This window comes from Epinephelus fuscoguttatus, linkage group LG23, assembly GCF_011397635.1.
Source record: "Epinephelus fuscoguttatus linkage group LG23, E.fuscoguttatus.final_Chr_v1".
NCBI lineage: Eukaryota > Metazoa > Chordata > Actinopteri > Perciformes > Serranidae > Epinephelus > Epinephelus fuscoguttatus.
The window spans coordinates 25,671,960-25,691,007 of record NC_064774.1 but is presented as its reverse complement, the minus strand read 5'-3'; the positions used below and the strand labels follow the sequence as shown (position 1 = coordinate 25,691,007).

Genomic DNA, 19,048 nt, shown 5'->3' with positions numbered 1-19,048 from the left:
AAAGAGATCTGAAACTGGACCAAGTAAATCATCATTTTAATCAACTCATGATCTTACTTGTAATACCCAATTGAACATAGTTATGTTAGTGCAAATAATACCCAAATATTTCTGTTTTTCTGTAAGTAATTTAGCAAACTTCAGAGTAGTTTTCCTTCCATGATGATTCTGGAATTAGACACTGTAATGGTTAAAAGCTTCCATGCAGCACAGTGTCCATTATCCGTGGCTGGTAAAGCTGATCCATGTCTAAATGAATGAGTGAGAACAGGGTTGTAGAGTACTGCTCTGCTTCCTCTTGTGGAGCTGCATTAGCTCACTGCATCACTAATTTCCCCCACACAAGCTAATGTTACATTGGTCGATGGTCATGAGGATGATGCACTCTTCCTAATGCACAGAATGAAAGGAAGCATTACTGGGCGAGGGCCAGGGTGGGACAGAGGGAACTGAGGATCAGGAAAAGAAATGGTACAGGGAGGGTGAATAAGGAGATGAGATTGAGAGGGAGAAGAATGTCTGTTACAGAAATTAAGTTATCTCCCCAAAGTGATTAACATGTTATTACCAGCATGCAGAGCAAAATAAGTGCCTATCTGGTTGTGGAGACACTCATGTCTTTGGGGGTTTAAGTGATGGAGGTGGCCTCAGCCGGTTTGGTGGATATCTGGTTGTCATTTTAATAATGATAATAACTTAGCTTATTTTGCACTTTTCAAAAAATGAAACAAGACAAATTGCCAGATAAATAGATAAAAGTAGAATTGATGTAATGATAAGCGAAGTATGAAATACTAAAACAGTTCAAATACATAAAGCAAAATGAAAGATTAACCTGCTCAAGAGAAAGCAATTCCTAAAAAGTGTGTTTTTAAGAGAGATTTGAAAGAAGTTACAGAGCTAGCATGCCTGATCTACTCCAGAAGGAAGGTTGTAGGCAATGCCTAAAACAAAGATATATACTTGACGTAAATTCACTCAGGGTTAGGTTTAGGAAAAGAAACATGGTGAAGATGTACCTTGAAATAACTCAGAGTTCATTTGGTTTCTCACGTTTCTGAATGCCAGTCTCCTGGGGGAAAGTCCTATGTTTTGTGACCAATCCACCACCCCAACCTGCCTCTTTATAAACCACTTCCTTCTTTACTCCCGTCAGCACATTGGTCACATGAATGCAGCCCTCTCGATCATGTGGGTTACGCAAAAGTTACTAACTTGTGATTATGTGGGTGATACGAACAGCCTGCCAACAGCCAAATGACAGCTAACAAATACATTAGTCGGATTCATTTTAACGCTGTTTTGATTTCAAAATAGATCATTACAGATCAAATACTTACGTTCCCCACGGATGATATTCCAATTAAAAGTGACAGAGGTGAGAAAAAAAACATCCTTCACTAAAACATGCTAATCGTTTAACCAAAAAAATGAATATCTCTGGGGAAATTACAGCAAAATTGAAGTCATTACATTTTCATCTTATCAAAAAGTGTTTAGGGTTATTTGTGTGTGTGTGTGTGTGTGTGTGTGTGTGTGTGTGTGTGTGTGGAGGTGAATCACAAATATGCTTGCCTTTTTTAGCTTCAGCAGCTACACAGCACAACTAAAGTGTCAACTAAAGTAAAAAAAAAATAATCAAACGGTTGTCGTGTCTTAGATGTACATCAGCATCAGTCAACATCTGGAATCATATTTGAGTCATCTGGGCAGGATGAGCGCTTAGATCATTAGCCAGGTGGAGACAGTGGAGAGATGCTAATGTAAAAGTAAGCGGGCGAGGCATTTAAAGGATGTGTGTTTCCAGGGATGTGATGAGTCAGCAACGGGTACTCTGTTCCTGCCATTAAGATCTAAACTGTTTTAACCGTTGCAACAGATGCGATGAAAATGCTTTGAGGCAGCTTGGTGGCTTTGCGGTTAAAGGGGATATAACTGAAAAGGCACAATTAAAATCTAAATTAATCTTCCTTATTAATTTTCAAAGCATGTATGTGTAAGGCAAACGTGAGTCATGAGGACATGTGAATTTACAACACACATACTGTACCGTATGCAGACACACACATTAAATGAGATACAGCTCACACCCTGCATCCTTACCTCAGCATGTGTGTCACACTTATCTTCTCACGTGTACACACACAAACACACACACACACATACAGAGGACATGCTAATGAGATGCAGGAACACATTAGGCTTGTAGGTCAGAGGGACGGGTCACTTGGTCTGGCTCATAGTTAAATAGTTTATTAATCTCTTATTACACCAGAGAAAGGATATTTACCAAGAGGCATGGAGATAAGTGTTAGCTCAGAGAAGTGATAACACATGATTGATTTTTTTTTTATCTTGCGTACTTACAGTAAACAAACATTTAATGAACTCAGCAAAGACTGAGAAGGAGAGACATCTGCGGGAGGATTTAGCAGTGTAAACACATTCCTCACGGAGTCAGATAAGCCTGGCGGAGAGACGCAGGCAGCATCACTTCAGCTACTCACTGAACACACACGTCGAGGTTAACTGCTCTCACCTATCCTCCTCTGTCGGTAGCGCAACCAGTGTGACACACATATACACACATGATGGACTGTCTCGAGTTATTTATGCGACTATAAGAAGCAATACACCTCATTTTTTTCCTTCTCTCTCTCCTGCACACAAACACAGAGATACACACTTCATGGCCTAATTACAAACATATCCGGCATCATCCCTCACCCAGCGTACACATCCATTTCCTCACTGCTTCATCTTATCTTCCCCTGTCCTTTCTCCCTATTCCTCCTGCTATGTCTCTCTGTGTAATTTACACTTTCCTCTGTTCTTTTCTCCACTCCAACTTCCATATTTCTTTCTCTCTACTCTCCCTCCCTCTCTGTCATTTACTCCGTCTCCTCCTCTTTCCATTCCTATTCCCCAGACAGACATTATCTAAAGGAATGGCGATTGATTTGCTTCAACCGGCTTTCTTCCATCTCTGTTGTTCTCTCAAGGATGTTTCTCTTATCTCCACATTTCCATAATGGCAAGAACACATTCCGTCTTCCTCTTCCCTGTCCGCCTCCTTTGACTGTACATGTCCTTGTAAGGTCCCTTACCTCAGCTTTTACCTTTCTGTCTCTGTCTTTTTACCTATTTCAGGTTCATGTGAATTGATCCAGCTTCTCTCTCCTCTTTCTTCTTCCCTCTTTACACTTTTTCTCTCTGAGACTTTGTGCTGTAAGGCAGCAATGCTGATACACAGAGGGATGCGGGTCTTATTTTATTGCTGATCCAAAGTATCTGAGAGTCCACACAAGTTCTTTAATCCATATTAAGAGCAAGAGCTATGTGGCATGTGTCAGAATTGAAAGCAAAGTATCTTGACTTTACAGTATGCTTTTTTGACACATAAAAGGAAAACTTGTAAAGCAGAAGTGCCATTAGTACACGCTTTGTTACCCACTTAATCTCCTCTCTTTCTCTCCCTCTCTCTCCCCTCATCCTTCTCGCCTTCACTCAGCAGGGATCTGACGACGAACGTCCATCAGCAAAAAAAAAACTTAGCAAACACAATTCCTTCCCCTCAGATGAAGTACTTATTTCTGGATGAAGCACTTTTGGAAACTTTGGCCCAGAACCAAAAATAGCTTCTGTACTGTAGCTGCCTCTGACAGATGAAAGTACCAATGACATATTTTATTCGTGGAATTTAAAGTTTCTCATTTTCTTTCTAAAAGTTTCTGGCAGGGAGAGTTTAAATACTTTGTCTATTCTTCATCCATCTTCTGTGCTCTTTCTCGGTCTTATCCCCCCCTCCTTCTGTCAGCCTCTCCTCCATCTGTGCCCTCCCTCGCTCTCGCAGTGCCTCCTGATCCTCTCCTCTCCCTTTAGTCCCATTAGTTATCTCCTGATGGGTCATTAACTATTAAACGCCAGATAGAGGGAAAGGAAGAAGAGGAGAAGAGGGATGTTCTGTGAGGTTTGTGTCTAGTTTGCAATAATAAATGGACATTGGGGGGATGACAACACGGAGAGAGGAAGCAGGAGAGGAGGGTGGGGCAGGTCCAGAGGGTCTCTTTCTCTTTTCTGTAATGATAAGTGGAAGTCAGCAGGGAAAGAGAGGAGAGCAGTGCTGCTGCTTTCTGTCCTATAGGATAAGGCATACTGTACTTATAGAAAATCAGAGAGGAGAGTCTGAGATCTACATTAACATTTTGAAAATTGCCAGAAAAGCAACAGATTTCAGACCACTATAGAGGCTGCTTTTTCCTCTTCGTAGTCAGTTCACATCCAAAATGCAGCTCTACTTCTTTCCCTTGGGAAATCAGTGCCAGGCCCTCTCATCCAGTCTAGCTTAAGAATGTCTTTGGATGATCCAGAGACACTGAAGCTCTCAGATGACACCAAGCTCAGAGTCTTCAATGTCTGCCAAATCTCAGATGCCATGCTGTAAATTAAAATTGGTAGGATTTTGCTTCCACCTAGTGGTCAAAGATGGAAATGGTTAATTATCCAAGGAATGTACACTAAGCAAAATTAAAAATGCAACACTTTTGGTTTTGCTCCTGATTTTCTAATACTTTATTGTGCACAAAGAAGCAGAGTTGCACATGGTATGCAGTTGTGAGGCCAGTTGGATGCACTGCCAAATATTTGTAAACAACATTGGAGAAGGCTTAAAGCTCATTTATGCTCAATGTATGGAGACACAGATGGAGCCATCTGTTGGTACTGTGTGTTCATTTTGTCCATATGTGTGCATGCTTTCTAAGAGTTTACAGATACGGACACAGATTTTAACTAATTTGTGACCAAAATTTAAAAGAGACATACTAAGTCTTTTGTGTGCATAAAAAGTCTTAGATCTCCCGTCTCATGAATATAACAGCCTCAAATTTAGATTCTCTGTCAGCACAGTCTACCTTTAATCCAAATATTGATGCCTCTGTGTGTCCATCTTCAGACTCTCTGATGTTGGGAACAGAGGTTGATCTGCAGCGGGTGGAAAACAGCGTGTTCGCCATGGAGACGGTATTTAAGATTTGGCTTCAAGAGCAAGCAGGAGACAGAGAGCACCTGCATCTCCTGCTGCCCAACCCTCTGGACAGTCCCATTCCAGGTACAGGTGCTACACAAACATGACATAGAGATACAGATGGCATGTTACCATACTATCCAGTATCTTTTTACACTACTTTTTTTTTTATAACATTTGTCACCTGTGTAGTGTGTGTGAAGTGTGACATGCAGGAGCGTCTGATAAGCCCAGCCCTCATCCCACTGAACCCCAACCTCGGAGTGAAGACTGAGAGCATCCAGGACTTCCTGCCTGCCACTAAGGGATCAGCCAATCAGAGCCAGCAGCCGCAGAGACTGAAAGCAGTCAAGTAAGAGACAGGGCTTTTTAGTAAAGCCAGATGCATTGAAAAGTCACCTTCTGTTGTTTTCAACTCAGATCGATCCATGTGCTTTTTGAGCTTCATGTAAATGGAATAACAAAATATTACTGCTGCACATTTAAACACAACATGGAAGTGTAATCTGTTTACACTGATGATGATCGCTTGGCAACAAGCAAAATCTGTGATAGAAAAGATGAACTTTTTTTTTCCTTTTAAGTTTAAACCTTAAAGGGAGGGTCTAGATATGTCTGCCTTAACCATCTTTCCAGCCCCATCCATGCTTCCTTGTTGGAGTAACGGAGAGATTAAGCATGTGTATACGATTATGTGTGCATGCTCCATTAGCCATGTGTGTGATGTTGTGCGTGTCCAGTAAAACTCTGGCCTGTGTATGAATGGCTCCATTCTGACAACAGGGAGTAGTGGAATATTTCTTAGATGAAACTCTCTCATCACATCAGAGTCCGCTTTGTTCTGCTCCGATGCTGGAAAACACTCAGAACAACTGGAGCTGGGCAGAAAAATTGCTTCGTGCTTAAAAGCGAGTCGACATGTTCCCTCAACTTGTTTGTGAAGAGATGTTTTTATTCTCATACAGTAGGAACTCATGAGACATGGTCACAGTGGTAACCAAGGACAGGGCAGGGACTCAATATAAATAGGAAATATAACTGGCTACAGGGAATGAAAACAAACGATTATTGTAAATATTTTATCAGTCACTGAAGTCACAGTCTACTTACCAACAGGCACAAAACGAGATATGGATTCACAGAACAGCAGCACAAACACTGATTCATTTTTATTCCAGTTTTCTTTATGCACAATCTAACACAGATAATGCTTTGCTGACTATAATGTCCTTATATTGTATTGTGTTTCCTTGCAGGACAAGCAGAGTGTGGCAGAAGGAATTTAAAGTTATTCTAATGGAGCACTCATTATAAATGGCCTTGGACTTATGCCTTAAATGCCTAAAACTTAAATAGACATTTGTTTGAAACATACCTGGGGGCCAGCTGCTTCTTGCATCACCGAGGTTATTAGAAAATAAAGATAATATAGAAATGAGCTAAATGCATCTGTTTCATCTTTCAGTGAAAAAGTATTTAACTTTCCACCGCTTCTAAAAAAGCGCTGGCTCTCAATGGCAACTTTACACTTCTTTGCTGTGGCCATGTCTGCTACTTAGTAGGGATGTAACGATACAATGATCAGGAATCATCTATATGGTATCATCGATACAAAGTGAAAACAGCAATTACATATCGTCATCTTTAAGACAAGCCTAAATTTTGATATTCTCATGGTACATCTGTGTCACCATTTCCATCCAAGCACCCTTCCTTCCTAAACATTCAAACTGTGCTAGCATCCTCACACCAGGCAGACAATGGTAAGCAGCCAAGATAAAGATAAGGAGGATATTTACTGATATCGTCTCATATCCGTCACAGGCCCCTGAGCTGAAAATCGTATCGTGGCAGACTTTGTGATATCAGCAAATATTGTATTGTTGTCCAAAGAATCAATAAAATATTGTACTGTGGTTAAACTTGTGATTTACACCCCTATTACCAAGCAGTATATGTCTGCTGTTAGGTAACCATTTGTTAGCATGTGTACCATCTGTGTATAAAAACACATTAATTTCCCCTTCAAAGTTCCTGCTTGGTGCATGTCTACAAACTGTATAATAGTCCTGCCTTTGTGTGGTGAACAAAACAAATGCCAAGTGAACTTGCTTGCCAATATTGTGCAGTGGGTCACATAAAGTATATTTTTAAAATCAAGCTGTTTAATTAAAATCAGTCCATGGGCCACAGGCAGGACTATGGACATGCCTGACAGAGTATATACATAAGAGACAAAAACAAGTTCCATGCTCATCGTTCACAAAACAAAAAGACAGACAAAAACAACAAAAACATTGAGCTTATTAAGATTACTGAACATTCAATGTATGATAGTAAAGACTAGCTACTCACAACTAAAACGTGCCAAGGGGAAACAAAATCATCTAAAATTCCTTGCAAAACATTGGATTACTGTTACAGGAATAAAATAATAATTTAATAAACCTTATTGATGAAGTAGGTATACATCAAGCCAAACATGGAAGAGGGATGAAAGGCATGCAGCATGATTCCAAGCAACTTTGCATTTTGACCAGCACCAAGAATAAGTTGTTTTGGATCTCCAGATAATCAAATCTTTTAGAGGCTAAAAGTGCATTAAGTCAAACAAATTACTGATAAAGTCACAACAAGTAGCAAATCAGAGTGCTTGGGTTAAATTTGGAATTTGATTTGTAAAGCCTTGAACTTTTGATTTCCTTTGATTCATGTGGAAACTTCATGTATTCTCATAATTTTCTGAACAGAGTTTTAGGTAGATTTAAAACAGCTAGTGTACGACTGGTTGATCAGTAGGTGACAACTGATCTAAAAAGCTGTGGCTTAAAAGCTAGTCATTCCTTTAAAAATACAGCATCACATATAGAGGGGAGCGCTGCTTGTGTTGTATGTAAATGTACATACAGATGATAGAAAGCAGACATTCTGGCCTAATCTACAATACGTATACAGTTTCTTCCATCATTTGCATTTGTTTTACATTTCCAAGGAGCTGCAGATGGAGGTCATCTGTGCTTGTGTGTTCTGCATAGTGGCCAGTCCAGAAGTATTGTGCTGCATGTGTGCTTTACATACTGATGAGTCATGATTTACAGTAGCGACATTTAAATGAAGCTGGAGGACGGTCACCATTAACATTCACCTTGGCTGGGAGGATGTCATTCTGGTTTCCGCTCATGAGGATTTGTTTGCACACTGCCAGTTATAAGTTTTCATAGGTTCTGGGAACTTAGCAGACCACCTGAGGTTATCAAATTAAGAGACAAATTGTAGATTTTTATGTTTTGTCATTTAAGAACCAAGGTTTCCTGCAATGCAAGCAATACATAAACCAAAAACTATGTTGACAGTGGTCAGCATTCTCGGCACACAGTGCACCTGACCTCAATGCCTGTACCTGCAAGTGGGTAGCCCACAGCCAAGCCCCATGGGTCAAGGCCCAACCATCAGAGACTCGCTGGCGAGCTCCCCTCCAGGATCTGGCTCTAGAAGGGGGACACATTTTCCCCTTTTCTGGGCTACACCTCCTTTCTTGCCAAGTCTGGCCCCTCCCCTGGGACCATTTTGCCTTGGGAGACCCTACCAGGAGCTACTACCCCCGACAACACAGCTCCCAGGATCACAGGGACACATAGGCCTCAAGGTGGTGATTCTTGAAGCAGCTGACCTGGGAATGGCTCGGGGTCCCTCGGGAGCAGCTGCATAGTGTGGTGGGGAGAGGGATGTTTGGAATGCCTCACTCAGCCTGCTGAACCCACAGCCCTGGACAAGAGGAAGATAGTGGATGAACAGATGGATGGAAGTGCTAATCATCTAATTAAAACAATCACAGGTTGAACTGAATTGCAATTCATAATGAGCTTACAACAGACTAAAAAGATGACACAAACAGAACATACTTACATTCTCAGGAACACATGGCACTGATGTTAGATGGGGAGCAAAGAGATCTACAGATCTGACTTTGGGCCTTATATAGTGGCTTGAAGCACACCTGTCTGCAATTGGTCATCAAGCAGGGGAATGATTGGATTCAGATGTTGTGAGTGTTCTGTCCACCAGGGGCCGCCATTTAGAGGGCACGAGAATTCACAGCACAGTGCTTTACCGAAAACTATTCCAGGAACTTTGAGAAGGCAGATTAAGTCTGCTTTGACATAAAATGTTTCACTTTCAGTGTTCACAGTGGGTTTTTTTTGCTTGTTTGTTTTTTCAATTGGAGACCGTGCCGTTACCATAGCAAATTACAGTGTGAGTCCGTCATTTCAGTTCTGCATGTTAACCAAGGCTGTGTGTGTTGCAGGAGTCTGCGTGCAGACGGAGTGTGTGAGAGTGTGTTGTATGGCCTGCCGCTGGTGATCCGCCCAACCACCTGCTGGCAGCTGGACTGGGATGACATGGAGAGCAACCACAACTTGTTCCACGCTCTCGGCCACACACTCAGGGTGTGTGAATGTGTTCGCTGTTCATTCATCTTTTGACAATTTTCTTTACAAGAAAGAAACCATGTTCCCTTTTACCTTTTAACAAAATAATCTGAATCTTAACATTCTCTGCACTCCTCTGTGTTTGATGTCACATTTGTTTTTCCCTCTTTCAGAGTCGTGACTTGTTCCTGCTGCTGCAGGTGGAGCCTGCGCAGAGGTCCACAGCAGGAGGCCCAGGTCCATATGTGTGTGTTGGTGTGTGTGAGAGAAAGAGAGAGAGAGTCATATTGTGGATTGATCGGTCCTTGTGAGTGCACTCATATGCCCTGTGTGTGTGCTTGTGTACAACACAGGTGTGTATTCTCACTACATCCTCCAGCCGTCCCTGTCTCTGTCCCTCCTGCTGAAGCCTGTGGTCTCCAGAGAGCTGCTGCTGCCCTGCTCTCTACCTGTCTCCACTCAGGAACCTGCACCTGATGCCATGCACACTATACAGGTCAGGTGACCTTTGTTCATTGTAAACTAATTACAGAAGTAGACAGAAGCATCCAGAGCTCCAAAAATAGATAGATTTTTGTCACCAGTGTGTTTATTGATATCGGGGATTGAATATGTAGCTAACACTCATCTAGAGATATATACTGTATATGTGCATGGGCCACTATTAGGTACACCTTGCTTGTACGAGTTTGAACCCCTTTTGCCTTCAGAACTGCCTTCATACATTGTGGCAAAGTGTTGAAAACATTCCTCAGAGATTTTGCTGCAGATTTTTCAGCTGCACACACACAAGGCGAATCTCCTCTTTCACAACATCCCAGATATGCTCTATTGGATTGAGATCTGGTGACTGTGGAGGCCATTGGAGTACAGTGAACTCTTTGTCATGTTAAAACAACAGAGATGATTTGTGCTCTGTGACATGGCGCGCTACACTGCAAGATGGGCACAGTGTGGTCATAGAGGGACAGACATTGTCAGCAAGAATACTCAGGTTGGCTGTGGTGTTTAAAAGACGCTCAGGTGACACTAAGGGGCCCAAAGTGTGCCAAGAAAATATCCCTCAGTCCAATATACTACCACCAACAGCCTGATATGTTGATACAAGGCAGGATGGATCCATACTTTGATGTTGTTTACACTAAATCCTGACCCTACAATCTGAATGTTGCAGCGGAAATCAAGACTCATCAGATAAGATAACTTTTTCAGATCTGCTATTGCCCAATTTTGGGGGGGCTATACAAATTATTAGATATATACATATATATATATAAAAATAGATAGATATAAATTGTGATAGAAGACATTAATTATGGTTATCGTGGGTAGAAACACTTCTGATTTTGTTTTTTGGGCAATCATTTTAAGTTTTAATTTCATTTTTAGAATGAAACAGTTGTCAGCATATTGTTGTGTGTGTTTATTTTGGACAGGATATAGCCTTGTATGTGTGTAACTCCTCCAGTTAGTTTATTTGCATGTTAGCAAAGTGTAAACAGCGTGTACATGTTCTCAAAGCCGACAAACAGATGTTCAGATATGCATATGATACTGGAATGATGTTTGTTTTCTCTCAGGGTTGTCTCGCTCAGCTGGATGAGGAGTGTGTGTTCAACCCTCTGTCTGTGAGCAGTAACCTCTACCAGCACCTCAGGAGCAGAGGCCTGCTCTCACAGCCACGATACCCATACAGGTCAGAGAGGGGTATATGCGATGATGCAAATAAATCCGTGTGGCCCTTGTGATAATGTCAAAACAGTGGAATAATTTGGATGTAATGGAGATCAAAGATGACGTGATATTGATGGTGATGGTTGTTGATTGCAGGCTGCAGCCAGCAGCCGCCCACAGAGACCAGTCTCAACCACTAGAGGGCCCTAAAGCCACAGGCAGCAAACAGCAGCGGCAGGTAAACGCAGCAGCTTTATGGCAGTGTAAAGGTCATGATGCTGCTCATAAAGATGAGCACAATGATTATTACATGAGCAAAGGTGATAACACGAGACAGGAGCAGTTTGACAGCACAAAGCAGGAGTAATATTTTTATACACACCATAAAGTTTGTGTGCCTGGAGTGTGTGCTTTACTAATGCAACTTCCTCCTCACCTCGCACTTCCCTACTTACTCAACAGATGGCAGCACTGACCCTATGCAGTTTAGTGTGTATACACACAGAGCAAGCATAAACCAGTCTTTTATGTAATATGTAGCAAAAGTCCTGCATAAACAATCATACTTAAGCAATTGTCATAAGTATTATCAGCTTAACTTACTCAACCTATTAGAAGTAAACGTAGTCTTGTTGCAGAAATGTGACTGTTAAGTTGTAATACATTATATTATTAATACAGTTGCACCAGTGTGTACGCAGCAGTATTTCACTGTTGTGGCAGGTCGAGGTGGAGTTAGTTTTAATTACTTCATATATAGTTGGTCCAATGCTTTCCGACCAAGGATCGCCAGATAAACCTGGGAGGTCGTGACATGATTTATGGGAAAGTTTTTTGAAATACTGAATCATTTGTGCAGTTATTTAAATGAAACCATGTGAGAAGTTTAGAGGGGAAATGGCTCTTTGGGGGAACTGCGACTCATATACATCTGACACATGACAAGATCCCTCTCACCGATTTTTATACAAGAGATCACAAGCCGAAAAGAACCAGTGGTTTATCTTTAACAATGTTTTGTATTTCATAAACTCACTAAATTTTCATGTAGACATCTACATCTAAATTGTAGTGGGGTAGTACCATAAAATAGAAGCGTGTGTAAAGTGCCAGTACTAAAATTCACATAAGTACAGTGCTTAAAATATGAATATACACTTATTGTCTATATAAAAGGATGCACATGGGCCTACAACTAAAACTTTAATACATGAAGAGAATGGGTTATCTCAGTGTTTAAAACAGACTCCAATTATGCTGTGAATCTTTCTTTTTTATTTTTCATAATGAGTTCCAAAGACTGATAAAACTATCTGACATGCCAGTACTCATTTTTAAAGATAACATAGTTAATGTGCAAGGGTTTTATGTCACAAAATATAGGTTTAGATGCATTTGTATTTGTTACATGATATATTAGCAAAATTCTCAGTCTGGTAACAACTCAGCTACTGGGAAATAACTCATAATATACAGAAATTTCACACCTATTATGGTAGGTGTCATTTTTACAGACACGTGTAAAAATCTTAACTTTTCATCCCTCCACGTTCCATCCATTGAGGCCCACTGTGACCTGAGAGTGTGTAGCTGTTGGCAGTGTGACTCATCAGGCTCGATAAGGCTGCTGACATGCAAATAGTTCACTACAGCGGCAAAGCACAGAGAAAATGTTCATCCGCTCTGCTCTGGTTTTGTCCTATTCTTTGGCACGCTCTCTTTTTATTCACTACAGCGGAACATAACCCTTAACTCTCCCCGTGATGTTTGTATCTGTTAATGTCTTCCTCCTCTCTTCTATTCCTCTGAAATTCTTTTGTTCCACCTTCTCCAGAGCCTCCTTCTCTTCCTCTCATTTATCGCACTCTTTGTTTTCCTGCCTTTCTTATTTGATCAAAGTTGAATATCACTTTAAGCAGCACTGAATAAGTGTTTTTCAAGGCTTAAACTTGAAATAAAAAGCCTGTGTGTTGTCTCCACTCAGCCACAAAACCAGGGTCGCCAAGTGGGAATGAACAGCAAGGTCAGGGCCACTGTGGCTCCTCTGCCCTCATCCTCCTCCCACTCCTCCTTCCTGGGACCTCCTCCTGCTAAGGCCTCTCGTCCAGCTCTGAAGCTCCTTAGCAGCAGTGGGAGAGGAAGCCGTCAGGCCCCAGCCCCTACTCGACAGGAGGGGGACAAAGATGATGATGACTCCATGGTAATACAGTAAGAAAGTGGCTGACAGAGCAACACAGTGAAAGGGAGATAAGAGTGTGAGAGAGAAGGGGTAGTGCGTCCTCAACAAGTCATTGACCACATGCACTTTAATAACCTTCAGCATCCTGACCTGCCACTTCAAAGGGCTTTCCAGTGAACTGCAGCTTAGTCAGCACACACACACGCACATTTGGCTAATCGGTCCCCATTGTAAAGTTTGTGAGTAATCAGGCAGCTCGTAAAGGCTTTAAAGACTTTGTAAAGGAGGGAAAGACACTCTGATTTGCACATAAACTCACACGGTCTCACACTGCGAACACACACACTGCTCTGCACTGCACTCTGGGGGGGTTACAGCTTCTTTTGATACTTCAATTCATCTCTATTTATTGTCACCGCATGAACAGTATTAGCCAGATCTGAATTTAGCACGCCTCTGTGTGTGTGTGTGTGTGTGTGTGTGTGTGTGTGTGTGTGTATGTGTGAAAGGAAAGTTTCGACTCGCTGCCATCTTTAGATTGCTGAGGCAGCGAAAACTTCCAAATCACACACCGTGAACAATGAAAAAGCAGGAGAAAAGATGAAAAGAAGGGAAACAGCGGGACAATGGAGGCCTGGAAAGAGTCAAAAAATGGAGGGAAGGAACAGAAAGCCATAAGTAATGATAAAAAAAGAACAAAAGGTGGGTGGTGTGGCAGATCAGAGAGAGTTTAAAGGATGCATAGGAAGTCTTTTCTCCATGTTACAGCACACCCACTACCACACAGCAGCGTAAAAAAAATCTAGACAGGCAGAAAGTGGTTACAAAATTATGGCTCAGGCACAATAAAGCAGACATACTGCAGCTATAGTGCCATAGTGCATAGTGACTTATAGACAAACACACATATGCGCATTCCATTTCCATTTTGCCCTTAAGCCGCGGTCTGAACACAGCTTCACTGTTTTAATGAGACAGTGAATAAAGCAGCAGACAGAGGGGCCTCTCTGCTCTCCTTCACCCCCACAGCCAGCTTGCTCTCTGGCGGTTGAAAGGCAGCGTGAAGGGGGTGGATGGAAGGAGAACAGAGACGACAGAAAACATGTAAAAAAAAAAAAATGGCAGTATGTCCTTTTAGGTTGACACCAAAGTTTGGCATTGAAGAGCAGTTTCCATTCTGTGTTTGAGATTTGGAGAGGAAGTGAATGGCGTTCATGCAGTGACGTCACTGGCTGATTTCTGCACAATATTACATTCACACATTTCATCACTGAGTCATGCTCATGTGCACATCCATCGTCACTAATATTAATTTATTCCTCATCAAGCAGCTTTGTCAGCCACACATATTCACACATAGGCTTAATCAGTCTCCCGCCATTCCTCCCCCTTGCTGAACCTTATAACATTAGGGACTACCCAGTGGCAAATGACTTCATGGCGTTGTGATGTCACAGGACTTCCGCATTCACGAATTACATCCACAACGATCCTTTTGTCTCAGAAGAGAATTTGACCGGACCTCCAAAACTGTCCGCTGACATTTTACCCACTTCTCTCTCGCCATCTCCGTCCTTTCTCTCTCTCTCTCTCTCTCTCTCTCTCAGTACTTTCTTCTTCATCACCACAAGCTTGGAGAGTCAATGTGTTCATAAATTTGTTCAGATAGAACAACAGCAGACTCTCTGTCCCCAAAAAGGTCATAAGGCCGAAGCCAAAGTTCTTCCTTTATAACCCAGCAGGCGACATCAGCCACACTCTTCGTTAAATGTCACCAGATTAATGGGGCCCGAGCGACAGTTAACAAAAGTGTCCCTATCTGCTTTTGCAAATTCATTCAGAGTTGAATTTAACAGAGGAGATTTTTTGGCACGTTCTTGACCAGTAGCGGTTGTTTTTTTTCCAAGAAAGTTCTTTGTTTATTGTTGTTTTTTACGACTTCACCACACAAACACTGTTATCTCATTGTGTTCCTGTTCAGCTTTCATGCTGTGTGTGATGACTACTGTCAGGCAGATTTTTGTGTGAGCTGCAAAGGAAATTAATTGATGTCCTTTGTTCACTCTGTAAATTCCTATCAGTTGTGTCATTTCAGGAGCTTGTGATTTCTACATATTTATGAATATATTGATTGACCCGTTCTCAGATTTGTATTTTAACACTGCATGGACTGTGGGTTAATAAATTGTCTATAAGTAACATTTTGGTGGGAGGATTATTTTAGCTTTGAAGAGAGAGCATCTAACCACTTTTAACCTTTAACACCCACAGGTTAATCTCTAGGATGCTTGCACTATGTAGAAAAAAAGACAGATAGTGCTATGAGAAAGTACATGAATATGAACATGTAATATGTATTGATAGGTTAGACTGTCATCCATGCTGTCAGTGTGGGAACTTTTAAAAAACAATGGCCTGTAGTAAGAAATAATCCAGACATAATGCGTGACAGAGTATACAGCTGAGCAAGGCACTGAACCCCCAACTGCTTAGGGCACCTGTCCATGTGCAGCCCCCTCGCTCTGACATCTCTCCATTTAATGCATGTATAGGTCCTGTTTGTGCATGTGTGTGTATTGTGGGCCTGTGTGTAGCTGACAGCAGTGAAAAAAAAGAATTTCCCCTTGGGGGTTAATAAAATACATCTTCTTCTTAACTTTACGCCCAAATTCATCGCAGAGATCTTGCGATCAAACAAAGGCTGTGTATGTATGTAGGCTAACCATATAGAACTTATACCGTAAAGCACTTTTTAACCCAAAAATCTGATGGGTTGATGTCAGGAAACTGCACATATTCAGTTTATGAACCGTTAATAAATCACCCTAAATGTAAAGTGGTTTCAGTGGGAGGTTTGTTATGATTACTGTCTAACCACCTCTGACCTTTTACCACCTACTGTTCCACCCACAGCACACTATAGTACCATATACAACTTTCTCTGACTGCTACTATGAAAAGTGCGATGAACATGTATGGTCTCTTTTTGAAGGGCGACCTATTTGTGGCCTGTTGCAGGCTGCATGTGGCAGCTAGATTGAGTCTCTATACACAGTGAGTTTGTGCCCAGCTTTCCTGATGAGTCTCTTGCTGTTTACCCAAAGCTTAGATATACACTGAACAAAAATATAAACGCACCACTTTTGTTTTTGCTCCCATTTTTCATGAGCTGAACTCAAAGATCTAAAACATTTTCTATCCACACTAAAGACCATTTCCTCACAAATATTGTTCACAAATCTGTCTAAATCTGTGTTAGTGAGCACTTCTCCTTTGCCGAGATAATCCATCCCACCTCACAGGTGTGATTAGACAGCATGAATATTGCACAGGTGTGCCTTAGGCTGGCTACAATAAAAGGTCACTCTGAAATGTGCAGTTTTGCTTTATTGGGGGGGGGGTCAGAAAACCAGTCAGTATCTGGTGTGACCACCATTTGCCTCACGCAGTGCAACGCATCTCCTTCGCATAGAGTTGATCAGGTTGTTGATTGTGGCCTGTGGAATGTTGGTCCACTCCTCTTCAATGGCTGTCTGTGAAGTTGCTGGATATTGGCAGGAACTGGAACACGCTGTCATTATCGCCGATCCAGAGCATCCCAAACATGCTCAATGGGTGACATGTCCGGTGAGTATGCTGGCCATGCAAGAACTGGGATGTTTTCAGCTTCCAGGAATTGTGTACAGATCCTTGCAACGTGGGGCCGTGCATTATCATGCTGCAACATGAGGTGATGGTCGTGGATGAATGGCACAACAATGGGCCTCAGGATCTCGTCACGATATCTCTGTGCATTCAAAATGCCATCAATAAAATGCACCTGTGTTCGCTGTCCATAACATCGCCTGCCCATACCATAACTCCACACGCCACCATGGGCCACTTGATCCTGGCGTTGACATCAGCAAACCGCCCCCCCACACCACGCCTCACAAGCTGTCTGCCATCTGCCATGAACAGTGAAAACTTGGATACATACATGAAGAGAAACGCCTCTCCAACGTGCCAGGCGCCGCCATCGATGTGAGCATTTGCCCACTCAAGTTAGTTCCCGACAACGAACTGCAGTCAGGTCGAGACCCTGATGAGGGCGAGCGAGCATGCAGATGAGCTTCCTGAGACGGTTTCTGACAGTTTGTGCAGAAATTCTTTGGTTATGCAAACCGATTGTTGCAGCAGCTGTCCGGGTGGCTGGTCTCAGACGATCTTGGAGGTGAACATGCTGGATGTGGAGGTCCTGGGCTGGTGTGGTTACACGTGGTCTGTGGTTGTGAGGCCATTTGGATGTACTGCCAAACTGTCTGAAACGCCTTTGGAGACGGCTTATGGTAGAGAAATGAACATTCAATTCACAGGCAACAGCTCTGGTGGACATTCCTGCAATCAGCATGCCAATTGCACGCTCCCTCAAAACTTGCGACATCTGTGGCATTGTGCGGTGTGATAAAACTGCACATTTCAGAGTGGCCTTTTATTGTGGCCAGCCTAAGGCACACCTGTGCAATATTCATGCTGTCTAATCAGCATCTTGATATGCCACACCTGTGAGGTGGGATGGATTATCTCGGCAAAGGAGAAGTGCTCACTAACACAGATTTAGACAGATTTGTGAACAATATTTGTGAGGAAATGGTCTTTTGTGTGTATAGAAAATGTTTAAGATCTTTGAGTTCAGCTCATGAAAAATGAGAGCAAAAACAAAAGTGGTGCGTTTATATTTTTGTTCAGTGTAGTTCCATGCTGCAGAGTAAGAACCAGTCATTGTTTTACAAGTCATGTCCCAAGTCTTTACTAAATGTAATGCCAGTGTTATATTTACAAAAATCATAAATGCTTTTAGAAATTTGCATTTCTTTGTTACATTTTTTTTAAAACTTCCTCTCGCTGTTAGGCAAACATAAGTAAACATTAGCTCGCTAACCATGTTAATATTAGCCTCAACTAATTGTTCCATGTGCCATGCCAAATGTCAAACAAAGGTGGAAGTTGTTGCGTCTCCATCTGTAATTTTCAACCCACATGTTTTGCATAATGTAATTTTCTTTTGTTGACCACCACATAGTTATTACATAAATAAAATTACTTGTGGCATAATTTTTTCCAGCTGGCGCTCAGTAACTTAACATTAGGTCTCTCCTATAACATCACCGGATGCTGTTGGATTGGTTTAAACAAAATGGATTGTCTGGGAAAGAATAGTATCCATGTTAGATGCTTCAGGAAATAAATTGATTCAACCCACACTTTATAAATAACATAAGTTTCAATCTTTGGGTTTTGGGGAAGTATTTTCAAGTCCAAGTGAAGTCACATGTCATTGGTGTTTAAGTCCAAGTTGAGTTGCAAATCCTTTTTGATTTTGTTGAGTCTCTGCTGTCCTGTATTGACATATACAATGTGGCTAAGTCATGATGGCAGAAATTGTCATGCAAGTTAGCTTGAGAAAATGTTGGTAATAAAATAATTGGAGCTTAATGAGTCATCACCTCTTCAATATTTCTATATTTGGTGTGCAATTACAAAACTATGGTTGCTGATTTTGTCTCCTACTTTCTGGGTTTTGATTCATCATTTCCTGAGGGCGGAGAGGTGACCTTTGGCTGCACCATTTTGTCTCATTTTGCAGACACTGAATACACATCTGTGAGTCAGGACACTCTTCTGTTATGGTCCAACTTTGGCTAATAAGTTCAGAATTTTTGTGGATAGATTTCTTGGCTTCCTGTTTCTTGAAACGTG

The 19,048-nt window shown here is 41.8% G+C and overlaps 1 protein-coding gene and 1 long non-coding RNA gene across 3 annotated transcripts in view; one reads left to right on the top strand and one right to left on the bottom strand.

Moving 5' to 3' along the window:
- The window catches only part of LOC125883706 (meiosis 1 associated protein), a 43,669-nt gene extending 29,855 nt beyond the window's left edge, over window positions 1-13,814 (top strand). For both annotated transcript variants that reach the window (XM_049568184.1, XM_049568183.1), the window contains exons 6-13: window positions 4,955-5,110; window positions 5,219-5,378; window positions 9,333-9,474; window positions 9,630-9,693; window positions 9,810-9,952; window positions 11,037-11,152; window positions 11,287-11,368; window positions 13,115-13,814. In XM_049568184.1, coding sequence (XP_049424141.1) covers window positions 4,955-5,110; window positions 5,219-5,378; window positions 9,333-9,474; window positions 9,630-9,693; window positions 9,810-9,952; window positions 11,037-11,152; window positions 11,287-11,368; window positions 13,115-13,342 — 1,091 coding nt within the window. In that variant the 3' untranslated portion in view covers window positions 13,343-13,814. The remainder of the gene's footprint in view (window positions 1-4,954; window positions 5,111-5,218; window positions 5,379-9,332; window positions 9,475-9,629; window positions 9,694-9,809; window positions 9,953-11,036; window positions 11,153-11,286; window positions 11,369-13,114) is intronic.
- Window positions 7,400-8,964, bottom strand: LOC125883707 (uncharacterized). Its single transcript, XR_007448589.1, has 3 exons — window positions 8,933-8,964; window positions 8,427-8,791; window positions 7,400-8,270 (listed from the first exon to the last, which is right to left on the bottom strand). It is a non-coding gene; the product is annotated as an uncharacterized LOC125883707 (long non-coding RNA).
- Window positions 13,815-19,048: the final 5,234 nt, after the last annotated feature.